Source organism: Porites lutea, chromosome 5, assembly GCF_958299795.1.
Source record: "Porites lutea chromosome 5, jaPorLute2.1, whole genome shotgun sequence".
NCBI lineage: Eukaryota > Metazoa > Cnidaria > Anthozoa > Scleractinia > Poritidae > Porites > Porites lutea.
Window position 1 is genome coordinate 2,821,501 of NC_133205.1, and position 24,260 is coordinate 2,845,760.

Below are 24,260 nucleotides of genomic sequence, written 5' to 3' on the forward strand. Positions count from 1 at the left end.
CGCCCGTTCAGTCTACGTCAAAGGAACTTAATGAATGCTACTAACCGGGCCCACGGATAGTCTGACTATCATAAATGACGATTTTTGTCTGCAAAACTCGAAAACACTTGTAACTTCGTGTCCTTTGCTAATATTATAAGGTTGCATTGGCTAGAATCAATTCAAGAAAATGTCATCTATCAACAGTGTTTTAAGATGTATCCATCGTCTATTTGGAATTTCCAGGCTCGTTTTCGCAAACGTTTGTCGCTTTACCCAGACGATAATCTGTCGCCTAACTATGCCAGCGAATGAAAATAAGAGGCTACCAGTTGAAAGTCACTGTGTTTGCTGCGACGAAGGTATGATTAGCTATTTCAGTAAACGTTTCAAGATAAAAGGACTGTGTAATGAAAGGTACAAAATTAACGCACAAATTGATTATCCTAAAAAAAAATTGATAATTTTTTTAATCCTGGACGAGTCCATGAGTCACTGTAGACATGAATTAACAGAGCACCTTAACTTTACCTGCTGAAAAAGCTGAACATAGTTTTCCTGATTAGTTACTGCTATAATTTTAGGGGGTCTCTTTTAGCCTTAAGTGTTTTGGGTGTTTTTCTTTGAGTGTGTGTTTTGTGTTTGTCTTATTTTTTCGGTAATTAAGATCAACGACCCAACTTGGCATAAAACGAGTTCATCTGTCAAATCTACGTCATTCAGTGAACAAATGTTTTGTTTGTTTTTCCAGCAATCCTTCCAATTCAGTGCAGTGACGCAAACTGGTCCGAAAAACACGACTAGATGCAGACGTGGCGCTTACCGTGGTTGAATGATCATTTTAGAAGAGTGCCAATTCAAGCACCGGCCGTATTCGATTTTATCCCCTGAATTCCCAGAATATGCCTACATCACAAACTAACCAAATTTTGTTTGGATGTGATTTTTTTCTTTCTAACTCGCTATGGTCGGCTATAGTCCGGGCAATGGCTATCACGGTTGGCCTGGGACGCTTTTATTTTCATTCTTCCAACTGAAAGAGAGCCTCGGCTGAACATGCTAGCTTCTTTCTGAGACGTGCTTACTTCTTGTTCACAATGAACATCATAGCCTTAGTGGAGGAATTTTACCTCATACAAACTGCCCTTACGGATCAGTCCTTCGGTTTCAACAACCCCGCTCCAAGGTTTCTTGAATGCATCACTACGCATCAACACTACGCTTTGGATCAGTATCATCATGGGTCTCATGGCCAGTACTTCCATTATAAAAGTAGCAGAAGTACAAACAAAGAGCGGGGGGGAGCGGCGAATTCAACAATAAAATCATTCAATGAGCTTTTTGTCTTTCTTTTAAAAAAAAAAAGTTGCATTCCGATAGTACAAATTTTTATAGTAGTCCCTAGTCGCGAACAAATATTGCTCATTTTTGCACGCGACATTGTTTTTATTTCCCGCTCTCTAAGTTTTTTACCTGTGCGTCTCAAACGATGTCAGGATAATGAAGGACGCCTAATAACGGATTATTGTAAGACGAAATTGCTGATTTGCCATGCCTCATGAACTCAAACTCCAGAAAGGCAGTTTATCATAATACATTTTATGAAATAAAAGAGTCTGTTTAAGTATATCCTGATCGTAGTGTTTGCTGAAGACCCCTTGTTCAGTACTCTCGCAGACTATAATGCCTTATCTCGATCCTCACATAAGCGCCCAGTTGCTCATTGAAATTTCTGCCAAAAGGGGTGAGGGAGTTTTTAAAGAAGGCTTAATGGAGGGGCGCGGGGTGGTGCGCCCGTTAAGATTTTTTATGACACGAACTGAAACTTCACTTTCACCATATCTTCAATCTGCCAGTAAATGACGATTGAAATAATTGAAGTGCAACCGAGATCTTCTCCTTTATATTCAAAAGTCAGAAACGACTGTTCAAACATTTTGAACGCGGAGAACTAATAATAAAGGGGCGTAGCGTGAGGTTTTGAAGGTGTACACACGGAAAGAAAGATTACACCTCAAAAGGTACTGCAAACTAGGGGGTGTGGGGGCATGCTCCCCCGAAAATTTTTGTTCATATTTTTTTCCAAATTTAGGGGCTCAGAATTACCATTTCCTGCGTTTTCCGCACGACATTTTCAGTAAATAAATACGAGGGAAAATGCAATAGTTATAGTTGTTTAATTTACATCATCAGGCTGGGAATATGTTTGTTTCTGCTTCTGATGCTTCAGTAAAATTTTCCTGTTATTTTTCTTACTGAAAAGTTACCGTTTCTTTCAAAAGAAATGAAAGACTCCGAGGATTAAATAATGCAGAGGGAAAGAGCAGGGCAATTCAAAATAGTAAAGTTTTATAAAATGATCTTCCCCTGAATAATTCCATTTAAACAGACACCAGTTTAGCCAAAACTTACGAACTTGCCACGCAGTTTTAATTAATTTTTATTTGTCACGAATAATCATACACTCAGATACTCAGTTTAATTTAGGGATAACTTTTCTTTGTTCACACAATAATAAGCCGTGTGGCCGCAGCTTAATTTACGACCATAACGCTTGAGTGAACTCTGTAACTGAGAGTTACAGAGTTGACGAGTCAGCTTGACGTCATCGAAATAATAAATATACCAAGAAGTATACGCGTGACAGCTAGCATTAAAACTTCTAGTCGTCGGTCAAAACTCGAAAACACTTAAAACTTCGTGTCCTTTGCTAATACAGCATTATATATAAGGTTGCATTGGCTAGAATCAATTCAAGAAAATGTCATTTATCAACAGTGTTTTAAGATGTATTCAGAGTCTTTTTGAAACTTCCAGGCTCGTTTTTGCAAAAGTCTGTCGCTTTACCCAGATGATTAGAAGAATCTTCTGTCGCGTAACAATGCCACTGGATGGAAACAAGAGGCTAGCAGTTGAAAATCGCTGTGTTTGCTGCGACGAAGGTATGATTAACTTTTTAAACGTTTCAAGGTAAAAGGACAATGAAAGGTACAATAAAATTTAGGCGCAAATTGGTTATCCTACAGAAGAAATTGATAATTTTTTTTAATCCTGGACGAGTCCGTAAGTCACAGTAGACATCAGAGGAACACCTTAACTTTACCTGCTGAACAAAAGCTGAACATCATTTTAGTGATTCGTTACTGCTATAATTTTAGGAGGCCTCTTTTAGCCTCAAGTGTTTAGCTGTGTTTTGTGTTTTTCTCTTTGTGAGTGTGTGTATGTTTTGTGTTTGTCTATTTTTTCGGTAAATAAAATCAATGACCCAACTCAGACATAAAACGAGTTCATTAGTATCAAATCTACGTCATTCAGTAAAGACATGTTTTGTTTATTTTTCCAGCAATCCTTCCAATTCAGTGCAGTGACGCAAACTGGTCCGAACAACACGGCTAGATGCAGACTCGGATGAGGGGCCGACTGTGGCTGAATGATCATTTAGAAGGGTGCCAATTCAAGCAACAATTCTGGCTTTAACCCAATATGCGTAGATCACAAACTGACGAAGTTGTATTTAGATGTACTTTTTCCTTCTAACTCGGAACGAAAGTCACGAGGCTATAGTCCGGGGCTATGCGGTTGACCTGGGACGCTTATATTTTAAATCTTCCGACTGACAGAGAGCCTGAACATGCTAGCCTCTTTAATTATGAGACGTGCTTACTCCTTGTTCACAACGAACATGATATGCCTTAGTAGAGGATTTTCCTTCAATGAAAACTGTCGCCCTACAAACTGCCTTACGGATCAGTCCTTCGTTTCAACAACACTGCTCCAAGGTTTCTTGAATGCATCACTACGCATCAACACTCAGTAAAATTTGGATCAGCATTATCATGGGTGTCATGGCCAGTACTGCCATTATAATTTTAGCAGAAGTACAAACAAGGGGGGAAAGCCATGCAATTCAACAATAAACTCATTCATAGAACTTTTTGTCTTTCTTCTAAAAAAAAGGTTGCATTTCGATAGTACAAGTTTTCATAGTAGTTCCTAGTCTGTGGGCAAAATATATTGCTCATTTTTGCACGCGACCATTGTTTGTATTTCCTGCTTTTTAAATTTTCTACTCCGTGCGTTTCATACGATGTCAGGATAAGGAAGGACGCTTACTAATGGATTATTTTAAGACGAAATTGCTGATTTGCCATGCATGAACTTAACACGTATCAGAAGTACTAAAGGCTTTATCATAATACAAAAAAAGGGAAAAAGCAAGGACATTTGTATATGTAATGTTACTTTAATTTTTACTTGAAATAAAAGAGTCTGTTAAAGTATATCCCGATCGTATAGTTTTTGCTGAAGACCCCTTGTTGAATGCTCTCACGGGCTATCAATGCCTTATCTCCTCAAATAAGCGCCCAGTTACTCATTTTTTTCTGCCAAAGGTGGTGAGGAGTTTTTAAAACGTGGGGGCTTAATAGAGGGGCGGTGCACGCTTGCGCGTAAAGATTTTTTATAACACGAAATGAAAATTTCGCCACATCTTCAATCTGCCAATAAATGGCGATTGAAGTAGTTGGAGTGTAACCGAGATCGCGCAGAAGGCAATCTTCTGCTATATAAGCAATTTGAACGCGGAGAACTATTGTATGTCTGAGTCGCACAGAATGTTCAAAATCTATCAGCCGACACTTCATGTTGTGGAAGCTCTCTACGGATGCAAGTCTGCGCATCAACGTCGCTACGATTTGTAAATAAACTGTTGCAAAGAACACCTTAGTTGTTCTAGACGAAACATTGGTCTGATTGAAGGTTCCCCGGCTTTTGTCCAAGTATTTTAGTTTGTGTAAGAAAAGAAGTGGAGGCGAGGGGTAGGATAAAGTAACAAGTAAAAATACTTTGTGAATAAAAAGGGAAACGACATTGGGCTATGACCATTTTCAGATTTTGCTGTTAACATAAATGATATTTTGTGGCATCTCATGACGTAAATTTAGATTTTGAGCTATTCAAATATTAAAAGGGGAAAATACTAAAATATAAGCAGCTACGTGGGAGGATCTGATCGGCTGGAGATTTGTAATGAAGCGGAAAAGACAAACGCAACAACAACAATAATAATGATAATAATAGCAATAATGATAACTATCATGATGATGATGATGATGATAGTTTTTCAGCAAATAATGAAATGTGGGAGGAGATAGTTAATAATAAAGATTCAAGATAAACTGGGCACTAAAGATTATTGAAAAAACTGGCTTGATCGCTATAAAGTCATGGTCTTCAACGTTTAGGACCCACGTTCAACATTTTCAATGGAAGACAAAAGTGTTGTGTCTTTCCTCATTAGTAACACTAGCGACCTCCTCCCCTCCCAAATCAAACGATCTTGGACGGAGTAAGGTCCTTTCGGCTCAAAATTGGTGAGGGGGATTCGGAAGGATGGAAGGATGAACCAAAAGCCAATCCAAAAAAATATGATTAGGAGCTGAGTTGTAACTAATAAACAATATAAAGATTTTATCACCTCAAATAATTGTCTAGTCATTGTCAGTCAATTATTGATCTGACCTTATCTGACATGTGACTAAACTAGTTACCAGTACTTGTTCACCAGCCGTATCAATAGTTACCAGTTCTTCTCGATTTCGTTCAATCGGCACAAACATCCCAAACAAAATGGCGAGGTAATCGATTCTGTCGATGGGACGTTATTGCGTGTAGATAAATGTCTTTGGTCAGATCCTTTTCTAACGAGGTCTGATAGCCACGAGGCTATGGCGGATCGTGGTAAAACACGGTCGAAAATTTACGAGAGGTTAAACAACCCTGAACTTCGCTGTAAAACCGGGTGAGTCATTTCCCTTGTTGGTTTCGAAATCTTCGATTGTTTGGCAGTTTAACCTGCCAGTAGTCTTATTGTCTTCGCGGTCTTTAGCTATCTTCACGGAACCTAATGCAAACGAAAACTATGTCTTACTTTTTGTTATTGTAAAAAGCTGCTTACCTCCAGTCGTTCTTTATTCTGAGATTTTGAACGCAGCGCTTTAAGCTCAGCTGTGAGGCTGAACGATGGATGTTGAAACAACTGCAAGGTAGATTGCAGCTTTCCATCCCTGCATTTTAAGCTCCATTCTTGTAAAAAGGTCTTTATTAGGCCAGCTGTTCGTGAGGAAATATGAATCATAACCTTTGGTGAGTGTTTGAATAGATCGTGGCAAAGGTGCATGAAATGATAAACTGCCTATCGGCTGCTACACATCGTTCCCGCTTCGCCGGAAATGAAGGACCATCATGTGATTTCCGTCGTGCAGTTGTGTAACTTGCTTCTTCTTGGCGTTTTTTTAAAGCAAACCATAGCTTAACACGTAACTGCATCAACGCAGATTAAGATAGATCTTTATTTTTTAAAAACACCTTTTCAATTGCTTTTTACTGATGCTGTTGTAAGGTTTCACTTGGCATGAACAAATTGCTGGTTAAAATAAATTATTGTGATCTCCTCAGATAACAGTCAAACCCCTCCACAATGACCACCTTGGGGACAGAAGAAAGTGGCCGTTGTGGAGAGGTGGGCGTTATGGTAGGGGTGTGCTATGGCAAATTTTTTTAGGAAATACAACATGTTTATTGTGCTAAGTTGATACTTACTGTATACTTCCCATACTGGTAATCTAATCATATCAGAAACTCATCAGTGGTTGAGACATGTAACTCTCATATGTTTGCTTTGTCCAATGCTCGTGATTATTCATTTTCGAAAGTATCATATTTGGAACGAGAAGAAGAGATAACTGACCAATCAAACTTCGTAAACAAAATTTTACTTCAGGTTCCCACGCCCGTTTAAAGAAATGGCCGACAAACGGGGGTAAAACTGCCGAAAGCCGAGAAAGCTTTCAAAGCTTGAGACCAGGAATCTTACCGAAACACTGAGCAGGATATTATTGCCTTACCACCAGGGCCAAACGTAACATTATGAAACCCATGACGTCCTCGCAACTTCTTGAAGTTGTCACTTCAAAAAACAATGCCCCGTTGACCCTCTGCACAGTAAACTTATGCTGCACATAGGCTTTTAAAATTCTTATATTAAAAGTCTAGAATAAACAGTAAAAAATATTTTCGAATAAAATTCATTAGCTGCATATCGAAAAGTGTCCAAAACCTGAACCTGATATCTTCGCAAAAAGTGATGCGTGTAATCGATCGTGTTTTGAGCTAATTTTTATATGAATGAACGAACTCAAAATAATAGACAGATAAGCCGTTTCTTGAAAATTTTTATTCAAAGTCCAAAAAGTCAATCCTTTAAGGCAATTCGGAAAACACTATCTGGATCGTGGATCCGTTCACGCAAGTTAAATCGGCTGAGCACATGGCAAATGTCAACACAAAATGCATCTCAAATCGGGGCACATTTTGTAATTTTTCTCTATCGCCGAAGAGAACAATTTATAAAACGTCTATGAAACATTTAAAAATACATAAATTCCCTTTCAAAAACGTAATTGTCTTCGCCACAGAGTGCAAAAAGTACCTGAAAAACTTCACTGCCTTGGTTGCATTTCAAAACAGACCATGTGCTCCGATGTGAAAACAAGGTTGAATTCCTTGAAGGACGATTTCTTGATGAAAATCTTCCCTTCCTCCACAAAAAGAAAGCTAGGCATTCTTTGGATCTTTCTCTTTCCATTTTTTGTCTTTTAAAGGTGTATTTTAAACCTTGAAATGCAGAACTCTTGTCTTAAAACATCTGCATGGTGATCGCGCAGCAGCCATTTTGTTGAAAACGGATATCTGTTACTAAGGTTTCCAAATATGGTAAAAGTGAATATTCACGAGCATTGAACGCGAGTTACACATTTCAACTCCTTATGAGTTTCTGATCATATATAATAGATAGCAATGAAATTCACAAAAAAGCACGAATCATGTTTTGAATCAAAGTGTTAACGTGACAAAACGAGCAAGGTTCGCAATACCCCTTGAAGTATCTTAGACAATTTACGTGTACTGCAGCAGTATAGATGGAACACAATCAAAATATTATTGCATGCGGCGATTAATCATCAAGGTGCCTTACGGATCAAATTTCATGACTGTTCTTGACATTCATTAGTCACTGATGAAACAACTGGCTGTTGTCAAGAGGCTTTTTTGGCTGTTGGGGACACGATTTAGTGTCCATAGCCGTTGTAGAGAGGTTTAAACAAGAGTCAATGTATGGACTGTCCGCTAGGACTAAAAAAAGTGGAGCTGTTACAGTGAGGGGCCCATTAGTGGAGGTTCGACTGTATTAAATTTCAACAGACTGGATTAGAACTAGAACAATGCTTTCGGGTGTGGGATGGGGAGGGTGTTAAAAATGTAGTGTTTGTGTTTCTTTAGGACCATGGCCACCAAGTGGCATGAAATTTTTGCATCAGTTTAAGTTTTCAGATCAGCTATTATTTGTATTTTTGTGGGAACTAATTGATATAATTGTTTAAGACTGGTTTTTCTTGCTGGAAATTTATATTTGCAATTTTCAGAGAGAAAAGTTTAGTTTAGCAATAAGAGAAAAAACCAAAATTCATTATGCGTACATGTACCTTATCAGTGTCTGATTAACTCATAGATTCCATCTGTCACCAGGAACTATTTTAAAAACTATATTATTAGATTTGGTGTTTGTGATATCCAGAATAATCAAAGTGGAGGTAATTAAAAACTTCATTGAGTTCACAACCTACAGATTAGTCACTAACCTTCTAGCAGATAACTAACTAATCTGTAGGTTGCACTGATTTCCAAAATTATCTGTAGGCTCTTGGCCAATGAGAAGACAGATAGTGAGTAGAATGTATAATAATTCAAAATATAGGAAATTATGAATGAGGTGTTAACGAGTATGGTTAAAACTTTACAGTTGTGGTTTCTATGGCAACCCAGCATGGAAAGGTTACTGTTCAGTGTGTTATCGTGAAGTGTATCTAAAACAGCAAAGAGCACGTGCTGCATCACAGAGCAGGGAAGTTGCCCTTGCAGGAGGCTCTCAAAACTTACGTGCCGAAGGTAAAAATAGTTTTTTCAATGTATATTGAGCAAGTAGTAAGAATATGATACTCGACTAGAAACAATGACTAGTTATTAACAATTGCAAAGCCATGTGAACAACATGTTTTGCTTGTGAAATTTCTCCCAATTCAATGGAAGTTGCTTACGTTGCTGCCTTCATGATGACAATAATCATTCTTTTTAGTCATTAAATGTTTTGTACATAATATCCACCTTTCACATAAAATGATCTGAAGTCAAGAGTAAACATGTACATTGTAAATTTACTCCTGTTTCTTGTTTTTAAATTGATCCCATACTTTTGACTCATCATAGACAAACAAAAAAATAACCTTGGACCTTGGATAAAAATGAACCACAACATATTTTTTGAACAGTTTTCCCTAGAATAGTCTTTAGTGTTTGATCAAAAGTCTAGGGTCCAGTCCAGGGTTCATTCTTAGTGATATATACTCAAGCGTCTTGATTAAGCATGCTTGAAGAGCTTGGGTTTCTGGTGATTACATGTGCTCTTACATTAGAATGACATTATCATCAGATCTGGCTCAGAGCAGTATTTTTTCATTTTTAGTTGCGCGAGAGGAGCCTGAAGAAACTGGAAAGCTAAAGTTTAATAAGTTTGAAGAAAAGAAGAAATTTCAGTTGGAGTCAAAAAAGTAAGTGAGACTGAAGTAAATTTTTACATAAAAAAGAACATAAATGCAGACCATTAGATAAATAATAATATTCAAACAGAGGCTGCCAAAATTTTGTTAAGTCCTTTTTCACTTTGCTTATAAATTTTATATTACAGGTCAAATTTGATTTCAGGTTAATTTGATTTAACTGAGGCTGATTGACTCCAAGTCCTACAAGACAAAGGAAATTGAGAATCAACCTAGGTAAAGAACTGTTAGCCTGAAATCAAATTTGACCTGTAATATTATCTCTTTGAAACCACCATAAATCATGTTATATCATTATGTACAATGATTTTAATCAAGGAAACAAAATTAACATGTATCGATCAACAGGGCCTTTTAATCAGGGCAAGGAACCTGGGAATTTTCCCTCCCTACAATCAGCATGACCCTGAGCTACTTTCCAAGAAAACAAAAAGGAAAATGTAACCAAAAGAACTTCCCAGCTATTCAACACCCTGCCTACCAATTGGCTTATATACCGAGTAACTTGGAATCTTAGTGACAGCCTTGAAATTATCCTATGTACAGTGTATAGCTATTATTGATAGGAAGGCATGTGGATCTTGAAACCCTAATATCAGCATGCATATTCTCTTCACTTTTTTCCCTACATTTCCTGTGTTACTGTTGGGGACAATTAAATGTTAAACAAGGCAATCAGGACTGAATTTTCACTTCTTGGACATTTCCTTTTTCCAGTGACCTCTGTGTTTGGTTTAGCAGTGTTTGCTGTGTCACATGTAGCATAAGGATAAACTAAATGTTTAGTATTCAAACTTCAAAACACGGAGCAACAATTTAAAACAAAATTTAATATTTTGTTTCATTTGAATCGCTTGAACTTCATCTGTGATCTAAACTGTCAGCTTATGTACATTGTAACAGAAAGGTTATATTACGTGTTCCCAGTTGAGGATTGTAATGGCCAGGAGGTCCAAATGACCAAGTCACTTTTAGGAGCTAAGAAACTAAAGGGTTTAATTTTTTTATTCAAACAGGCAGAGTGTAAAGAACTTATTCAAAAAGAGTCCTGGTAGAAACGTTTTACCAGATGGTTCCCCAACTGCTAACTTTACTCCATCACCAGGTAAACATGGCAGAATATTATTCTATGCTGCTCTGATGATAGTAAGAGGGCCATTTACTTGGGGATATTGATAAGATGCATCTTGAACAAGACACAAACTTTACCTTTAATTTACAGAGCATACACCGTATACGTTGTAAAAGTGCATCTACCTAAGTTATCTCTCCTAGGCAAAATGCATTAGTTTTTGTTATATGAGTATGAGAAACACTTCTCAAGGTTTGCTCTTAGACATTACTTTGTCCAGTTTGATCTTAACACTGTCAATTTTCAGACATTATTTTGACAGTTATTTATATTATTATTAACTCAGACTTTTTTGTACATTCTAGTGGAGGTTCCCAAGGCTGCTGCTGGTTTCCGTGAGTTTCTGAAGACCCTCAAGAAGCCGGCTGCTCAAGATGTCAATGACAAGTGCAAAGTGTGAGTTTCAAACTCATATTTTTATAAATTTTCTTTTTATTTTCTTCTCTCTGTCCTGTAGGTAGTTATTTCTTGTTATGATCAATTATTTTTAATGATATTTTAGCATAAAATAAAAGTTAATTAGTTGGCTGGCAATAACCTGTGAGCCTGCAGATCACTGCAGTTTTACCCCACAAGGCATCTCCTTATTTGGCACACTGCCTTCTATATTATGCTAAATGCCCTCTCAGTTGGCACTTTCTTTGATCGCTGTAAGTTCAAGGACTTGTATGTGCTGTTACTGCATTAAGAGAATATCTCCTCCAAACAAGTACACATCCAGTTGCTCAGCCTCTGCTCCAGTTCTCAGATGGCCAGTACCTTCCCCACTCGCATCGCACAGCTTTTGCATCAGAGCTGCTACCACTGCGGGAGCTGAGGGCCTCTCAGACTAGCTGATTAAAGTGCTTGGTCAATGGAAACCTTTATGCATACCAGACATAAATCAGGACACCTAGAGACACTTAATACTCTGCATACATTACTGACACCTCATGGAAAGTTTTGTATTCCTCTTACATGTATTTTTGTAAATTTTTTATTGTTATTACCATTTTGTTACTGTTTGAGTTTGCAAGCCCACTACCTAGCTCCCCGAAAAGAGTAAGACAAGATGATTCCGAGAATCTTGGTATAAGGAATGTTTTTATATATAATATTATCAGCCAAAGTTAGTCCACCAAGCACAGCTAACAACAGCAATTTTTCTTTTTTTTACATGTTTATTCAAACAAAAACATGGATTCTAAGTCCATTTTGGTCCTCCAAAATCAAGGAAAACACACTTGCAAAAGTCTAAATTCAAAATTTTCTGGTGGAGCATGCCCCTGGACCCCCCTAGAGGGAATGCAACCAAGGCATGTTCAAATGGGCCTCTGGCCTATGTTACCCGCACATCAAATGCCATTTCCTTTGTGTTATAAATTTAAGCTACATCCCTGTTATTTGTCTTGGTGTTCAATTAATACATGTAGATTTAGGGCAGGGAATCACTGCCAGTGGCATCCCTTCAGCCTCGTACTGAAGCCCCATCAGGGAGGAGGCATTACACTCTGTAATACTCTGTCATGTAAAGACTAAAAATAGTTTTGTCATGTTGTTTTTATTTTGGGACCCAGTAATAGTTTTGTTTTTTGACATGTGTATTATTAAAATGAATCCAAGCTTCAAAGAATATTTATTTGTTTTGTGCTTGGACATTTTAAGTGTGGATTTTGTAAGTTGTTCTGTTCATTAAATCATGTTGTAAGACGTGGAGTACAAACCTGCTGATAATTTTCCCTTTTTGTGTAATAATTGTTTTTATTGTGTTTGTTGTTTTTCAGATTTGTCCAAAGAATGTTAAACAATCCTACACTCAGTGTGGATGAGCAGAGTGAAATGGTACATGATTTTTACGGGGTGAGTAAAGTAACTTTTTTACGTTATAAAATTCACTTAAATCACCACCAAACTGTAAAGATCAGGCCCTGGTTGTTCAAACATTGGATAGTGCTATACACCTGACAAATTCTATTCAGCGGTGAACCAATTTATCCTGTGGATAGACGGGTTAATCCAATGGATAATGTTGTCCACCTTTCGAACAATGGGGTCTAGTTTCATTACACGTAACTCATGGTAAATGAAAGTTGATTAATATGCATGAAGTTGTCATCTTCAAACTGTCATCAACTGTTATGATCTTTTGACTGACATTTCTGGCACTGCGCTTCAATCTAATAAAATTTCTAAGAGATACTGTACTGTAGTTGTATCCTAGTTTTCAATTGTGACTTTCACTTTTACTGACCATGTACAAATCATAAACTTTTTAGGCGATGTCTGAACATCTTCAATCTCACCCTCTGTTCCAAAACCAGCCTCCAGAGGTGATTGATAGAACATTGGATGGTGTAGAAAAGCACATCATGACCAAGCTGTACAGAGCGTAAGTTTATTATTGAGCAGCTTGAACAATAGTAACTGTCAAGTGATTTGTTGTAAGCAAGTAGTGTTTGCATTAAAATTAACTTAATATGCAAATGGGCCAATTGACAAGAAGCAGGTTGGGCACTAAAAAGAAATAATAACCAACAATCTTCTTGTCCACTTTCATTTTTGGGGGGGGGGGGGAGGGTGGGGGTGGGTGCTCATTCAATGTTGGGCAGTTATTAACTTCCTTCCCTACAGGATGGGTGCTTATTTGAGGTTGGTTTCTCAAAATACAATTAATACATTTGGTATTAAACTTAAGAGGGAATGCTTTATCTCATATCTTGAGAAGCAAGTAGGAAAAAGTAGGTACAACTATACAGCCAAGTTTTTTGAACCTGATATTTGAGTTGCCCAGGTATCAGTTGAAACGCTGTCGTTAGTTTTTATAATATAGCTTTTTTAGTTTTGTTAAAGTCTGTGTATTGTTAGGATCCCATCTCCTGGGTGTTTCAGATCATTATGCGTTTCTGGGAAACTGCCCACCTACCCCTCCCCTAAGCCAACATTTTGCCCTGAGTGAGAAGTAAGTGTTATATATAATGTTGACTTAAGGGAGGGGTAGGAGGGCAGTTTCCAAGAAATGTATTATAATGATCCGGTGTTTCTTGGTGTTATTGGAGTTTATTATTGTTTGAGAACAAAAATTATTGCAATGTAGTGTGGGTCATGTTCAGTATCTTTTCAAGCTCTTTTTTAAAATGTCCATTTGGTGATTGCACCTTCCAAAAGGGTACAAATATCGGCAATGTTAAGTATTAGACTGCAATTTAACAGTCCCGTTATATAAGAATTAGTTTTGCAAGGTGCTAATCACCAGAGTGAAATTCTTGCAGTTTTGACATCAAGATCTTTTATCTGAATTCTTGCATTCTTGACTAACACAAAAATTTGGACTGGTTTTCAGTCTAATTAAGTATTCACAATTTCCTATTTTCAGTGTTTTCTGTCCACCCTCTACTGATGATGAAGCAAGAGACTTGGCAAATCAAAAGAGAATTCGAAGTTTTAACTGGATATCTCCTCAACATCTTGATGCTGCCATTAATCCTGACAATGCGAAGGTTCAGCAGTTGATTGAAGATTCACAGCAAGGTTAATGCTTATCTCAAGCTTTGTTTTCATCATTACCTTTAAATATATTTTTGTAATCTCCAAAATCTGAGATATTATTCGGAAACAGTTAAAGAATTGCCAAATTGTGTGGGTTTGGATTGTTTCCTTCAGGCTCAAGACAGTATTATTATTATGATCATTTGATTTTAATTCCATCATTTATATTTCTGAAACAATTTGAAGACTGCACTTTTGTGTTTATTTTAAATACTGGTAACCAAATAGTAATAATAATTCATATTTGCTGAATTTTTATTAAAAGATCTTGTTGAGATAAACACTAAAAGAGCTCCTCAAGACAAGCTGGCTTGTGTTGTTCGATGTTGCAAGAAAATATTTAGTATCCTTTTTAAAATTAATTAACAATAATAAATAAAGTTATTGTTACTTTCTTCCTGTTACCACAGGGCTGTGCTCTGGCTGCCTCTGGAGGCTCCTGGCACCTTACGTTTGCTCTTGAGCAACTAGGAAATCTTCATTTTTTCAGAGAAATCCTATGTTGAGCACCCTGAATTTCACTGGTTGATAGCACTGGGCTCCCTTGCAGTTTTTTTAGAGCTCAGCATTATACTGTGCATGTGTTATGCATGAGGCTTTTTTTTTTACCACTAAAGGCTTTAAAATGGGAAGATAATTAGCGCATGCCTTGTCCATCTTTAATTTCATGATCAGTCAGCAGAGAGCTTTAGATTCTGAGATGAGGATGACTACGAGAATGAGATTCTCCGAATGCTGAGTAGCACGAGGGTGCAAAGCAATGTCATTTTGGGGGGAAAATGTGATAGCCATCATCATTCTACTACAAGTGTTAGCGAGAATGTTGTAGTGGCGAAAACAAGTTATCAAATGTTAGGCATTTTATCATTTAGTGATTAGGAGAGGGCTTTACCTCCTTCAAGGAAAATAAATGAACTAAAATTAATTTTGTGGTGAAAAAAAGTATGATGCTTTCTGAGGTAAAATAATGTCATCCTCGTAATCGTACTCATCCTCCAATCTAAAGCTCTCTAGCATCTATTTTAAAACATGTATTAGCAACCTTAACAGTTGTTAGAAATTATTCATTTGTCAACACCTGTAGGGGGAGCAGTAAGCGCCGATGATTTTCTGCCTTGTCTTATTTATGTTGTGTTAAAAGCAAATCCTACAATGTTACATTCTAATGTACAGTAAGTATCATAATCATTGAGTCTCATTTTTTAACATTCAAACTCACACCATATTATTTTCCACGTCAATATTAATCAATTTTCATTGCTTCCAGTGCCTATTGCCAATCACAGATTGGCTGACACTACTGCATGGTTTATTTTCTACAGGTATATTTCCAGATTTTGTAATCCAAATAAATTAATGATGGGAGAAGCTGGATATTACTTTACAAACCTGGTAGGTACATATTGTGACCCTGTACATAAAGGCTATGTGCGTTATGATTTTATTCAATCTGTTATGGTTTGCGTGCATTATGCTGTCATCGCTAATGATGAATACATTAGATTAAAATTTCTCACCTTGCATTTGTTTAGGCATTTTAGAAACCTGTAGCATAAGTTTTTAAGTGGAAGTACAAGCACATACACTGTACATTGTAACTAAATCTATGTTACATGAAATGTACATGGTGAAGTTTACGTTTTTCATTAAAGGACATTTCACTGGATGGAATAGAATAATGTTAAGAGAAATTATAGTTGGATTCATTCTCTTTCCAGCCCTTACCATTAATGAATTAAACATGTTAGCCATTACTAGCAAAAAAGTCTAGACAATGAAACAATTGTCCAGAAAGAGGCAGACAGTTAAATTTTGTCGTGCTTTTTTTTTTACCTTTTTCATAGTACAATGTACATGTATTACTTCTAAAAATCGTTTCCTTACAGAACAGTGTAAAAGTTGTATTATTTTTTCTTGACAGTGTTGTGCTGTATCATTTATTGAGAAGCTTGATGCTCAAGCATTATCCATAACTCAGGAAGAGTTTAACAGGTTCGAATACCATTTTTGTTTTCAACCATTGACTGGTAAAAGCAGATAGAACATGGTACACAATAATATTATTATCAATGACTGATTACCTAATAGAATGCTTCAATTTTCTGTGATATTTTAGAAACATGTACGGCGATGAAACAGATAGCTCAGAACAGAGTAAAGCTAAAGCTGAACCACCAGTGACATGTAAAGGACTAGAACTTATGAAGGTAAATCACAATCTGCCTTAAATACAACTATTATTGAATGTGTATAAGATTCCTGTTCCCAAAACAGCCTTTTTCCCACCACAACATCTACCCACGTGAAATTTCCTCTGAAATTTTAAGAGGTATTTTACATCTGAAGAGGAGTGATGGGGTTTGAGGGAGCTATGTATAAAGCTCGATGATGTTTGTTGGGAAGTCAGTGATGTTTTTGTTATTCATTCGTTTCTGCAGATTTTGTTTTAGTTGCAGTCAGTAACTACTGTATATTTTTATCACTTTTGACATAATGATGTTCTCATTATTGTTATCTTGTTTTTGCAGTCCAATCTTGAAATGCTTGGAACACTACGAGAAAGACAGATAAAACTTAGAGAGGATGCACTTGTGTTACAAGAACAGATGACAGAATTTAGGAACAATGTTGTGAAAGAGGTACTTGCAATTTTCCCAAAGGGGGAAAGTGTGTTCTAAGATATTGTCATTGTGCATGATGTTTATCAAATAAATAGTGTAGGTTAGTGGCCTTAGTTCTTATGAGCTGAGTCTTCTGTTGCTCAGTTGTAGAACATTTGGGCTAGTAACCTGGCTCCCATTATTCAAAAGGTGGGTAACGTTTTCCACCGGATGAATCTCTATCCACTGGATAGCGCAATAATATTGGTTTCCCAAATCCTTATCTGCTGGATAGTGATGGTTCTTTTGAACAACCTGGGCCAGGAGGTCATAGGTTTGATTCCTGTTGGGAGGGCTCAGATTTTTATTCCAAGCTGCCTGTGTCGCTGACTGAAATAACGTCATTTTCGTTAATTTTGTTGTTTAAAATTTAGGTTGATGCTATCTTAGCTGGTACAAGTAAAGGTAATATGTACTTCAAACCAACACTATCATCAACTGATCAACAACCTTCAACATCAGTTGTGGCAAGCTGACAAAGTGGATAAAAATGGATGAAAGAAAATTGAGGATGTGAAGGTTAAGGGAGTTTTACTTTAAGACACAGATTATGATAATCTAACGATACAACACATGTTTGGATATCAACTGCTTGGATGCTTTTTGTACAGTAAGCTGATCATCAATATTGAAAGATGACATCAAAGGCAGGGAAGCTCTGCTAGAAGATGCTGATTTGGCTAATTAAAGTGATAGTGCAAACATTGGGATAATTGTACAGAGTAATATTGCAACTACAAGAAAGCCAAGTGAAGAACACTCAGGCAAACAAGTTTTGCTCCAATGTGATTAAAGCAAACTTAGGCAATGCAGAAATACAGTACTTAGCACCATGGGCAAATCTTGTAAGGGTAACTGGAGAAATCGAAGACAGCACTGGAAAAAGGAGATGACCAATCAACGTCAGTCATTATTTGCAAATTTTATATTTATTGTCCATACTGCTTTTAAAACAGGTTTTCTATTAAAATACAGATGTGAAAATATGAAATAATTTATATTCATGTTACTATTTTGATTGGGATGATAAAGTGATAGAATATAAGAAAACAATGTTTTTGGTTCTTACCTGAATGGAGTCGGACCAGTTTTGTGAGAAATCTTGATCTGTTAAGAGTTTTCTCGCCCTTTTTTGTTTTTTTGTTCTTCTAAATAATTATTCATTACCTCCTAGCCTTCCAGCACATTATAGGTAACTCTCTGACCGTTAAGGAATTTTTTTTTTTATGATTTTTGTAAGTGTTTTGTCAGTTAAGGGAGAGGGGGCTAACAGATGAGGGAAAGAAACAGCTAATTAAAATATATATTAAATATTCAAGTGTGGTGTCTTTTCTATATCAAGGTAGTTCTACAGCTTTAAATGAGCTAATCAAATTTATCCAATATTACGTTTCAGAATCAACCCCAAATTTTGTGAAGATATATGTTTCACTGATTCTTAATTTTTAAATCACCCTGGCCTTGTAAAGGTACATCTGAGCTTGACTTGAAAATCGGTGTTTGTTTTGTTGAAAATGGGAGTTTGAAATCGAAAATGGGAGTTTGCTTTCGGAAATGGGAGTTCGAAAATCGGAGTTTGTTTTAAACTTCGTTCCAGGCTTGGTGGTTTCTTCAGCCACGTTGGGTTGACCTCAGCCAAGGCGAGGAGTTTAGAGGATTCATGTAAAGAGGTAGGCTCTTGTAAACACAATACTTTGATTCCTTTACAAAGGAGTACTCGAAGTAATTCTTTGGATATAAAATCAGCTACGTGAAAGAATAATCACTCTTTAGATCGAGTACTTTATTTTATAGGAACCAAAGCATCTCGACAAGAGCTTACCTCTTTACACGAATCCTTACAGTTGCCATTTTGTCGACCGCTCCGCAGAGTCTAGGACCATTGCTCAACAGCGACCGTTGTTGACAAACGCCACATACTGTCAATCTCTATCTCCCATTTTCGAAAACAAACTCCCATTTTCACAAAGAGAAACACCGATTTTCAAATCAATCTCAGATGTTCCTTTAAAGCTTCCGTACGTCAGTACACAGCTGTCCTAAATAATATGTACGAAACGATCTTTGCTTTTAAATTGGGAGAAATTTTAGTAATTCCTAAATAGAAAATAGAAAGATGATATGGATGATAACAACAACAGCAGCAAAAATGCGACTGAAAGTATGTCAAGTAGTTGGTTAAGAAGACTGCTTTGCTTCAAATTTTTTGGGGAATTTTTTTTTTTTTTCATTTGGGAATATTATTCTAAAGTTTTTTATCTGAAGACGAAATTATGGCTCCCTTTTTCCTTACCCTTTTAAACGTTCACGTAGCTCGCAGGCTACACTGTCTTACAAATAACTACCTTAGTCAACCCTAATGTTTCTCTTTTGTTGTTGTTTTGGCTGTTGCTGTTGTGTTTGTTGTGCTAGCGATTATGAAAGTACGTCGTATAATTTGCGTTCATGGCAATTCAGACTTTCTATCCTCGGATCCTGTGGCTGTTAACCTTGAAAAATCATCTGGTATTTACTCTAATCATCACGTCACGACGAAAGAAGCGGACCACATAACAATGTAACCACATTACATAATGACAAAACCACACAACATGATAAAGTATCCTGATTACATGATGATAAAACCACACCACAATAATAATACACATCACATATCCGGTTAAACTTCGTTAGGACGAGCTCACACGACGTAATAGCAACCCTCATCAAATATATTAAGGAAATAAATGTAACCACAACATGACGAGAGGACGTGACGTCACTATGAAACCTCAACACTAAACCGACCAAAGACCCCATAAGAAAGTTATAAGCGAAGCTCTTCTGCACAATGTTATGCGAGGCCCTTGGTTTACGTGACCTTAACTCGACAAAAGAAGGGGGTTTGGCTTGTCGAGCCCCTTTTAGGTCACGTTTTGGTTCTCTAAATAATACTTTGTCAATAGAAATAGGTAAATGTTGCAATATTTTTAGGATTTAAGCTCAATTTTTGTTGTTTTAGTACATTTAGGCGGTCAGAAATCACCAGCAAATGGCGTTCAACGTTCATGTATTCAATAATGTTTCCGCTAGTTGTAAGCGTGCACTGGAGTTTTTCAAAGCCTGTGTAGCTCATTGTTTTTTTCAGTTTATCTTTCGGATTATTGGGAGCGCAGTTCGTGCGTGTATTTTGTACACGGAGGATAGGAACGTGCAGTCACAGCAAAATTATGGATTAAATTTCCGGTGTAAAAGGAAAAGGCCGGGAGAAAATGAATTTTGTAATAATTGAAGATGAACCCTGCGAGTAGAGGCTACCGTGCGTATACCATCTTAGTCATCTTGGACAGAATCAGAAGACGAAGACCCTCCCCCAACCCCTCCCCCAGAAAATGAAGCCGCAAAAAGACCAAAGCGAGCCATTCTCCCATGCTTGAACAAGGCTGTTGTCGGTTTCCGGTTGTATTAATAAAGGAAAGATGGGTCTCTGGTCGAAGGAGTACTGAAAATGTCACTTGCATAACGATTTAACGGGAAGTTTGCTTGCCTTGTGTCCTTTTTCCTCGCGTGCTGCAAGTCACGCTAGCTTTTCTCCGCACGTGAGGCAGAAAGGAGGTTCTAAAAAGTAGAGTGGTATGGTGACGAGCTTTGTGATTGGCTTTCGCTATAAATTCTATTGTTTGCCGTGCAACGCCATTGGTCAATTATTGAGAAATAACTTCATAATGGCGTCAGCTGTTGGGATGTGAAGTAGGTAGATGATGTGAGTGGGAGGTTGAGATGAGGTGAATGTCCTCGAAGGAGCAAGAATTTCTGGTCGCTGAAGGACGGTTGTTGCAACAAAGTACGATTGAAGTTTCGCGTATTTAACCTCTGGGAAGTAACGAAGATTTCTGTGTCGAAAAAAGTAGCGGGAATGGCCGGTCTGCGGCATTCGCCGTCTTGCGAGGAGTCGCCATTGCCTTGCGCTCCCCCGCCAAGCCCTACCATGGGTTATCGAAGACATTTTGGTATGGCGGTGCTTTCATCGTCTCCGGAATTTCACGACACTCAAGAATTTGCTGAAATGAGTGATTCGCTAGTGGTTGCGCTTTCAAGAATGAGAGTTGAACAGTCATCTTTAAAGAGGAAAAAACATTCGGAGCATGAACTTCCCCCGGGCCTCGAAAACCACGACAGAGCTCATCGTGAACTGAAAAGAGCGAAAAATATTCAAAGACAGTCGGAAAATACGCCGCGTAAAAGGCAAAGTGACTTCGCAGGACTCGTTCCAGCTGGTGCTGTGAACAGTGCATTTCCTGTACCAAGTACTTAGTTTACAAGAGGAAGGATTTTTAAAGGTGACCAGTATGGACGAATGCAGTACATGTTCGTGTCTCGGTATAAATTATTTGTTAAAATTCCTGATGCAAATCAGTTGCGCAAATTCTCCCGAAATTAACAAATCACGCTATCATCTTACGGGCGTTTTTCAGTCTCAGATAGCTTTCATGCTTGTCGTCCTTTCAAAGAAACTTACCCTGTACAGGGTTTCCTTCGAAATAAGTCATTAGCCTATATTGGAACCGCTATAAACAGTTAAGACTAAAAAGCTTTAATATTTTGTTGGATGGTCTGACAACATTTTACGAGGACCTCGAGTTGAAATTAATATATATCACTATAAATACAGGTTTAACTGCTATTTGAAGAACTTAAGAAACAATATAGGGTTAATTTTGCTTGTGAGATTGAAATGCGAAAGAAAAATGTCTAACCTAGTTTTTTTATTATATTTTCATATAATTAAAGAACAATAATTGAATGCAAATTGGCTTTCGCTTAACCATTATGTAGCTTGTTCCTTTCTTGTCTCTGCAGAGTTCCTTTTGTCTGGTATTCAAGAAAGGTGAAAGAAAAGAGCTATTATTGAATTGTAAAAAACAGTTATTTTAATATGAAAGCCACTGAAGTAATGAATGTGAATTTGCAACAAGGAAAAGATGTATTTTATGTTTTATGAAACAGAAAAGCTCCTTTAGGGCAAAATAAAATTTGTCATAATAACAAGACGTTTCTTTTAATCTTAGTGACTAGATGCCAAGGCCTGCATTGAACTTTATCTCTGAGGGGAGAGCAAAGATCAAAATACAAGGAACTTCCCAGATTTTATTCCCTAAAATACCACAGAAAACGCACTGAGCAATGTGAATATTTGATTCTAATGATCTAAGTAGGCCACAGTTGTTCAAACGTTAGATGAAGGTATCCACCGGATAAATCACTCTCTGGTGGATGAATATCATGGAAACCAATCATTTTAATGATACAACTATCCCCTAAATGGAAGGTGAATAGTAATGGGGATATGCTGAGACACGAAGCGTGGAGGTGAGGTATATATCTAGTGCTGTTCATCTACCCTGAGGGGGATACTTGTTTTAGTATTTACCAAATCAGGTGGATAAAAACAAAAAAAGTAACTTTTTATAAATTAAAAACACGAAGCGTCATGGTGAGGTATGCATCTAGTGCTGTTCACGGACCCTGAGGAGGATACTTGTTTTAGTATTTACCAAATCAGTTGGATAAAAACAAGAAAAGTAACTTTTTATAAATTAAAAACGCCACTTAGTAGGAACTTTGTTACAATTTACAAACATTTCGGGGATTTTGCCAAGTGCATTTTTACGATTTTTTTGCAAATTCAGCCTGAAAATAACTTTTTACCTACCAGTAAACACTGACAAGCCAAAATTTGTCGCTTTCTTGGTATTTGTTTGTACAGCTGCTTCATTTATTGCTCAAATTTCGTCTTTCGAAAATGCTTGAAATGAGATGCCATCTTAGTTTTGGTCGCAAAAAAGTGAATAGCCAAGGATATTCCGAGTTACTGGAGCCAATCAAAACACACGAAAATTGCTACTCACTGATTTGGTTAGTACTAAATTGTATTATCCACTGAGTAGAGATTTATCCAATGGATAGTGCTTTCCTCTTTTTGATCACCTGGGACCAGGCCCCAATTGTTGACTGGATAAATCTCTATCCAGTGGATAATGCAATATTGGTTTCCCCGATACTTATTTGCTTGATCGTGATTTATCCAGTGGATAGCACTATCATGTTTGAACGACCAGGGCCAGAAGGTTTCTGACAGACTTGAAATGTATCAAGAATGTTGTGCATATATATCTCAAAGAAAAGTGCATTATTTGCTTTTATTAGGGGTAACATCACACAATTTTTTGCACACAGTGAGGAAGCATCAGACCTGCAATCCACCAAAGCCAAGTTTGAGTCTCACTTGGACCACTAGCTGAATTTACTCTTGATTGTCCTGAGTTCAAATTCTCAGCCACACTTGTAAATGGCCAACTGGTTGCCTCCTGCCAGTTGGGGTTATTAATCTTGTGATGTTCTATTTGGATATTTATTTGTTTCTAATTATTTGAGTGAAGTGCCTGAAAACTCACTGGATAAGCTAAGTTTACTTTCCACTATAAACAAACCTTGAACCTTTTTCTATCCTCATTTTTACTTCTTAAGGTTGCAAAATGATACATCCACCCACCCTTGCTACCTGCATTGTCTCTATTTCTGCAGGAAATTCCATAGTCCCAACCTACTTGCAGTCCTCTTGTCTCTTAAAATCCATTGAGTAACATATAATCCCAACAAGACTAGCCTGGTCTGCACGGCTGGGGGAAAATCCAAGGGGAAAAAAAAAATTGGCAAGAGAAGCGAGCCAAGAGGTAGTCTATACAATGGTCATGTGTAGACGTGTATGGTTATGTACAGGGTTTTATGGTGTTGCATACAGGTGTGTGGTGGTGTTTAGTGCTGTGTGGTTGAGATAATTTATAATAATAATTTCAATATATAAGGTTTGTTTAGGTTTAGTTACATAGTACTAATCATATGAAGTACCTATCATTTTTTTTCCAATTTTTAAAACAAATTTTTCTGTACTGAAACTTTTATTTTTGTACTGAAATTTTTATTTCTGTACTGGGATAAATATTGTTGTATGGTTGTATACAGTCATGTATTTTAATGTACTGAAGAATGTAGTCGCACAACCAATGAATATGTTTGTTCTGGAGTTTATGTTTTTGTACTGAGAGATTGATAATTTTTTGTACTGGATCTGTTATTTGTGTTCTGTACTGGAGTTTATATTTTTGAACTTAAATTAACATTTCTGTACTGGGATACATATTGTTGTACTAGGCCGAGTTGTTTAAAGCTGGGTTAAGATAACCCAGGGCTAGTGCGAGATTTGAATTCAGATTTGAAAGCTTAAAAAGCATTTCAGTTTATATTCTTTTT

The 24,260-nt window shown here is 37.1% G+C and overlaps 1 protein-coding gene across 1 annotated transcript; it reads left to right on the forward strand.

The window, feature by feature from the left end:
* The first annotated feature begins 5,595 nt into the window (after positions 1–5,595).
* On the forward strand, positions 5,596–18,283 carry LOC140937575 (rab5 GDP/GTP exchange factor-like). The gene is made up of 15 exons (XM_073387131.1): positions 5,596–5,779; positions 8,840–8,985; positions 9,560–9,644; positions 10,670–10,758; positions 11,091–11,181; positions 12,549–12,624; positions 13,041–13,153; positions 14,138–14,292; positions 14,576–14,653; positions 15,368–15,482; positions 15,633–15,702; positions 16,232–16,302; positions 16,427–16,517; positions 16,839–16,949; positions 17,345–18,283. The coding sequence occupies exons 1-15, from the start codon at positions 5,706–5,708 to the stop codon at positions 17,444–17,446; spliced, it is 1,467 nt and encodes a 488-aa protein (XP_073243232.1). The 5' UTR covers positions 5,596–5,705; the 3' UTR covers positions 17,447–18,283.
* The last annotated feature ends 5,977 nt before the right edge of the window (positions 18,284–24,260 follow it).

Bases quoted from the DNA above. Each gene is read 5' to 3' on its own strand.
- LOC140937575 (XM_073387131.1), top strand. From the start codon at position 5,706: ATGGCGGATCGTGGTAAAACACGGTCGAAAATTTACGAGAGGTTAAAC. The intron at 10,759-11,090 runs GTAAACATGGCA...TGTACATTCTAG, and splicing joins TAACTTTACTCCATCACCAG to TGGAGGTTCCCAAGGCTGCT. The intron at 11,182-12,548 runs GTGAGTTTCAAA...GTTGTTTTTCAG, and splicing joins GTCAATGACAAGTGCAAAGT to ATTTGTCCAAAGAATGTTAA.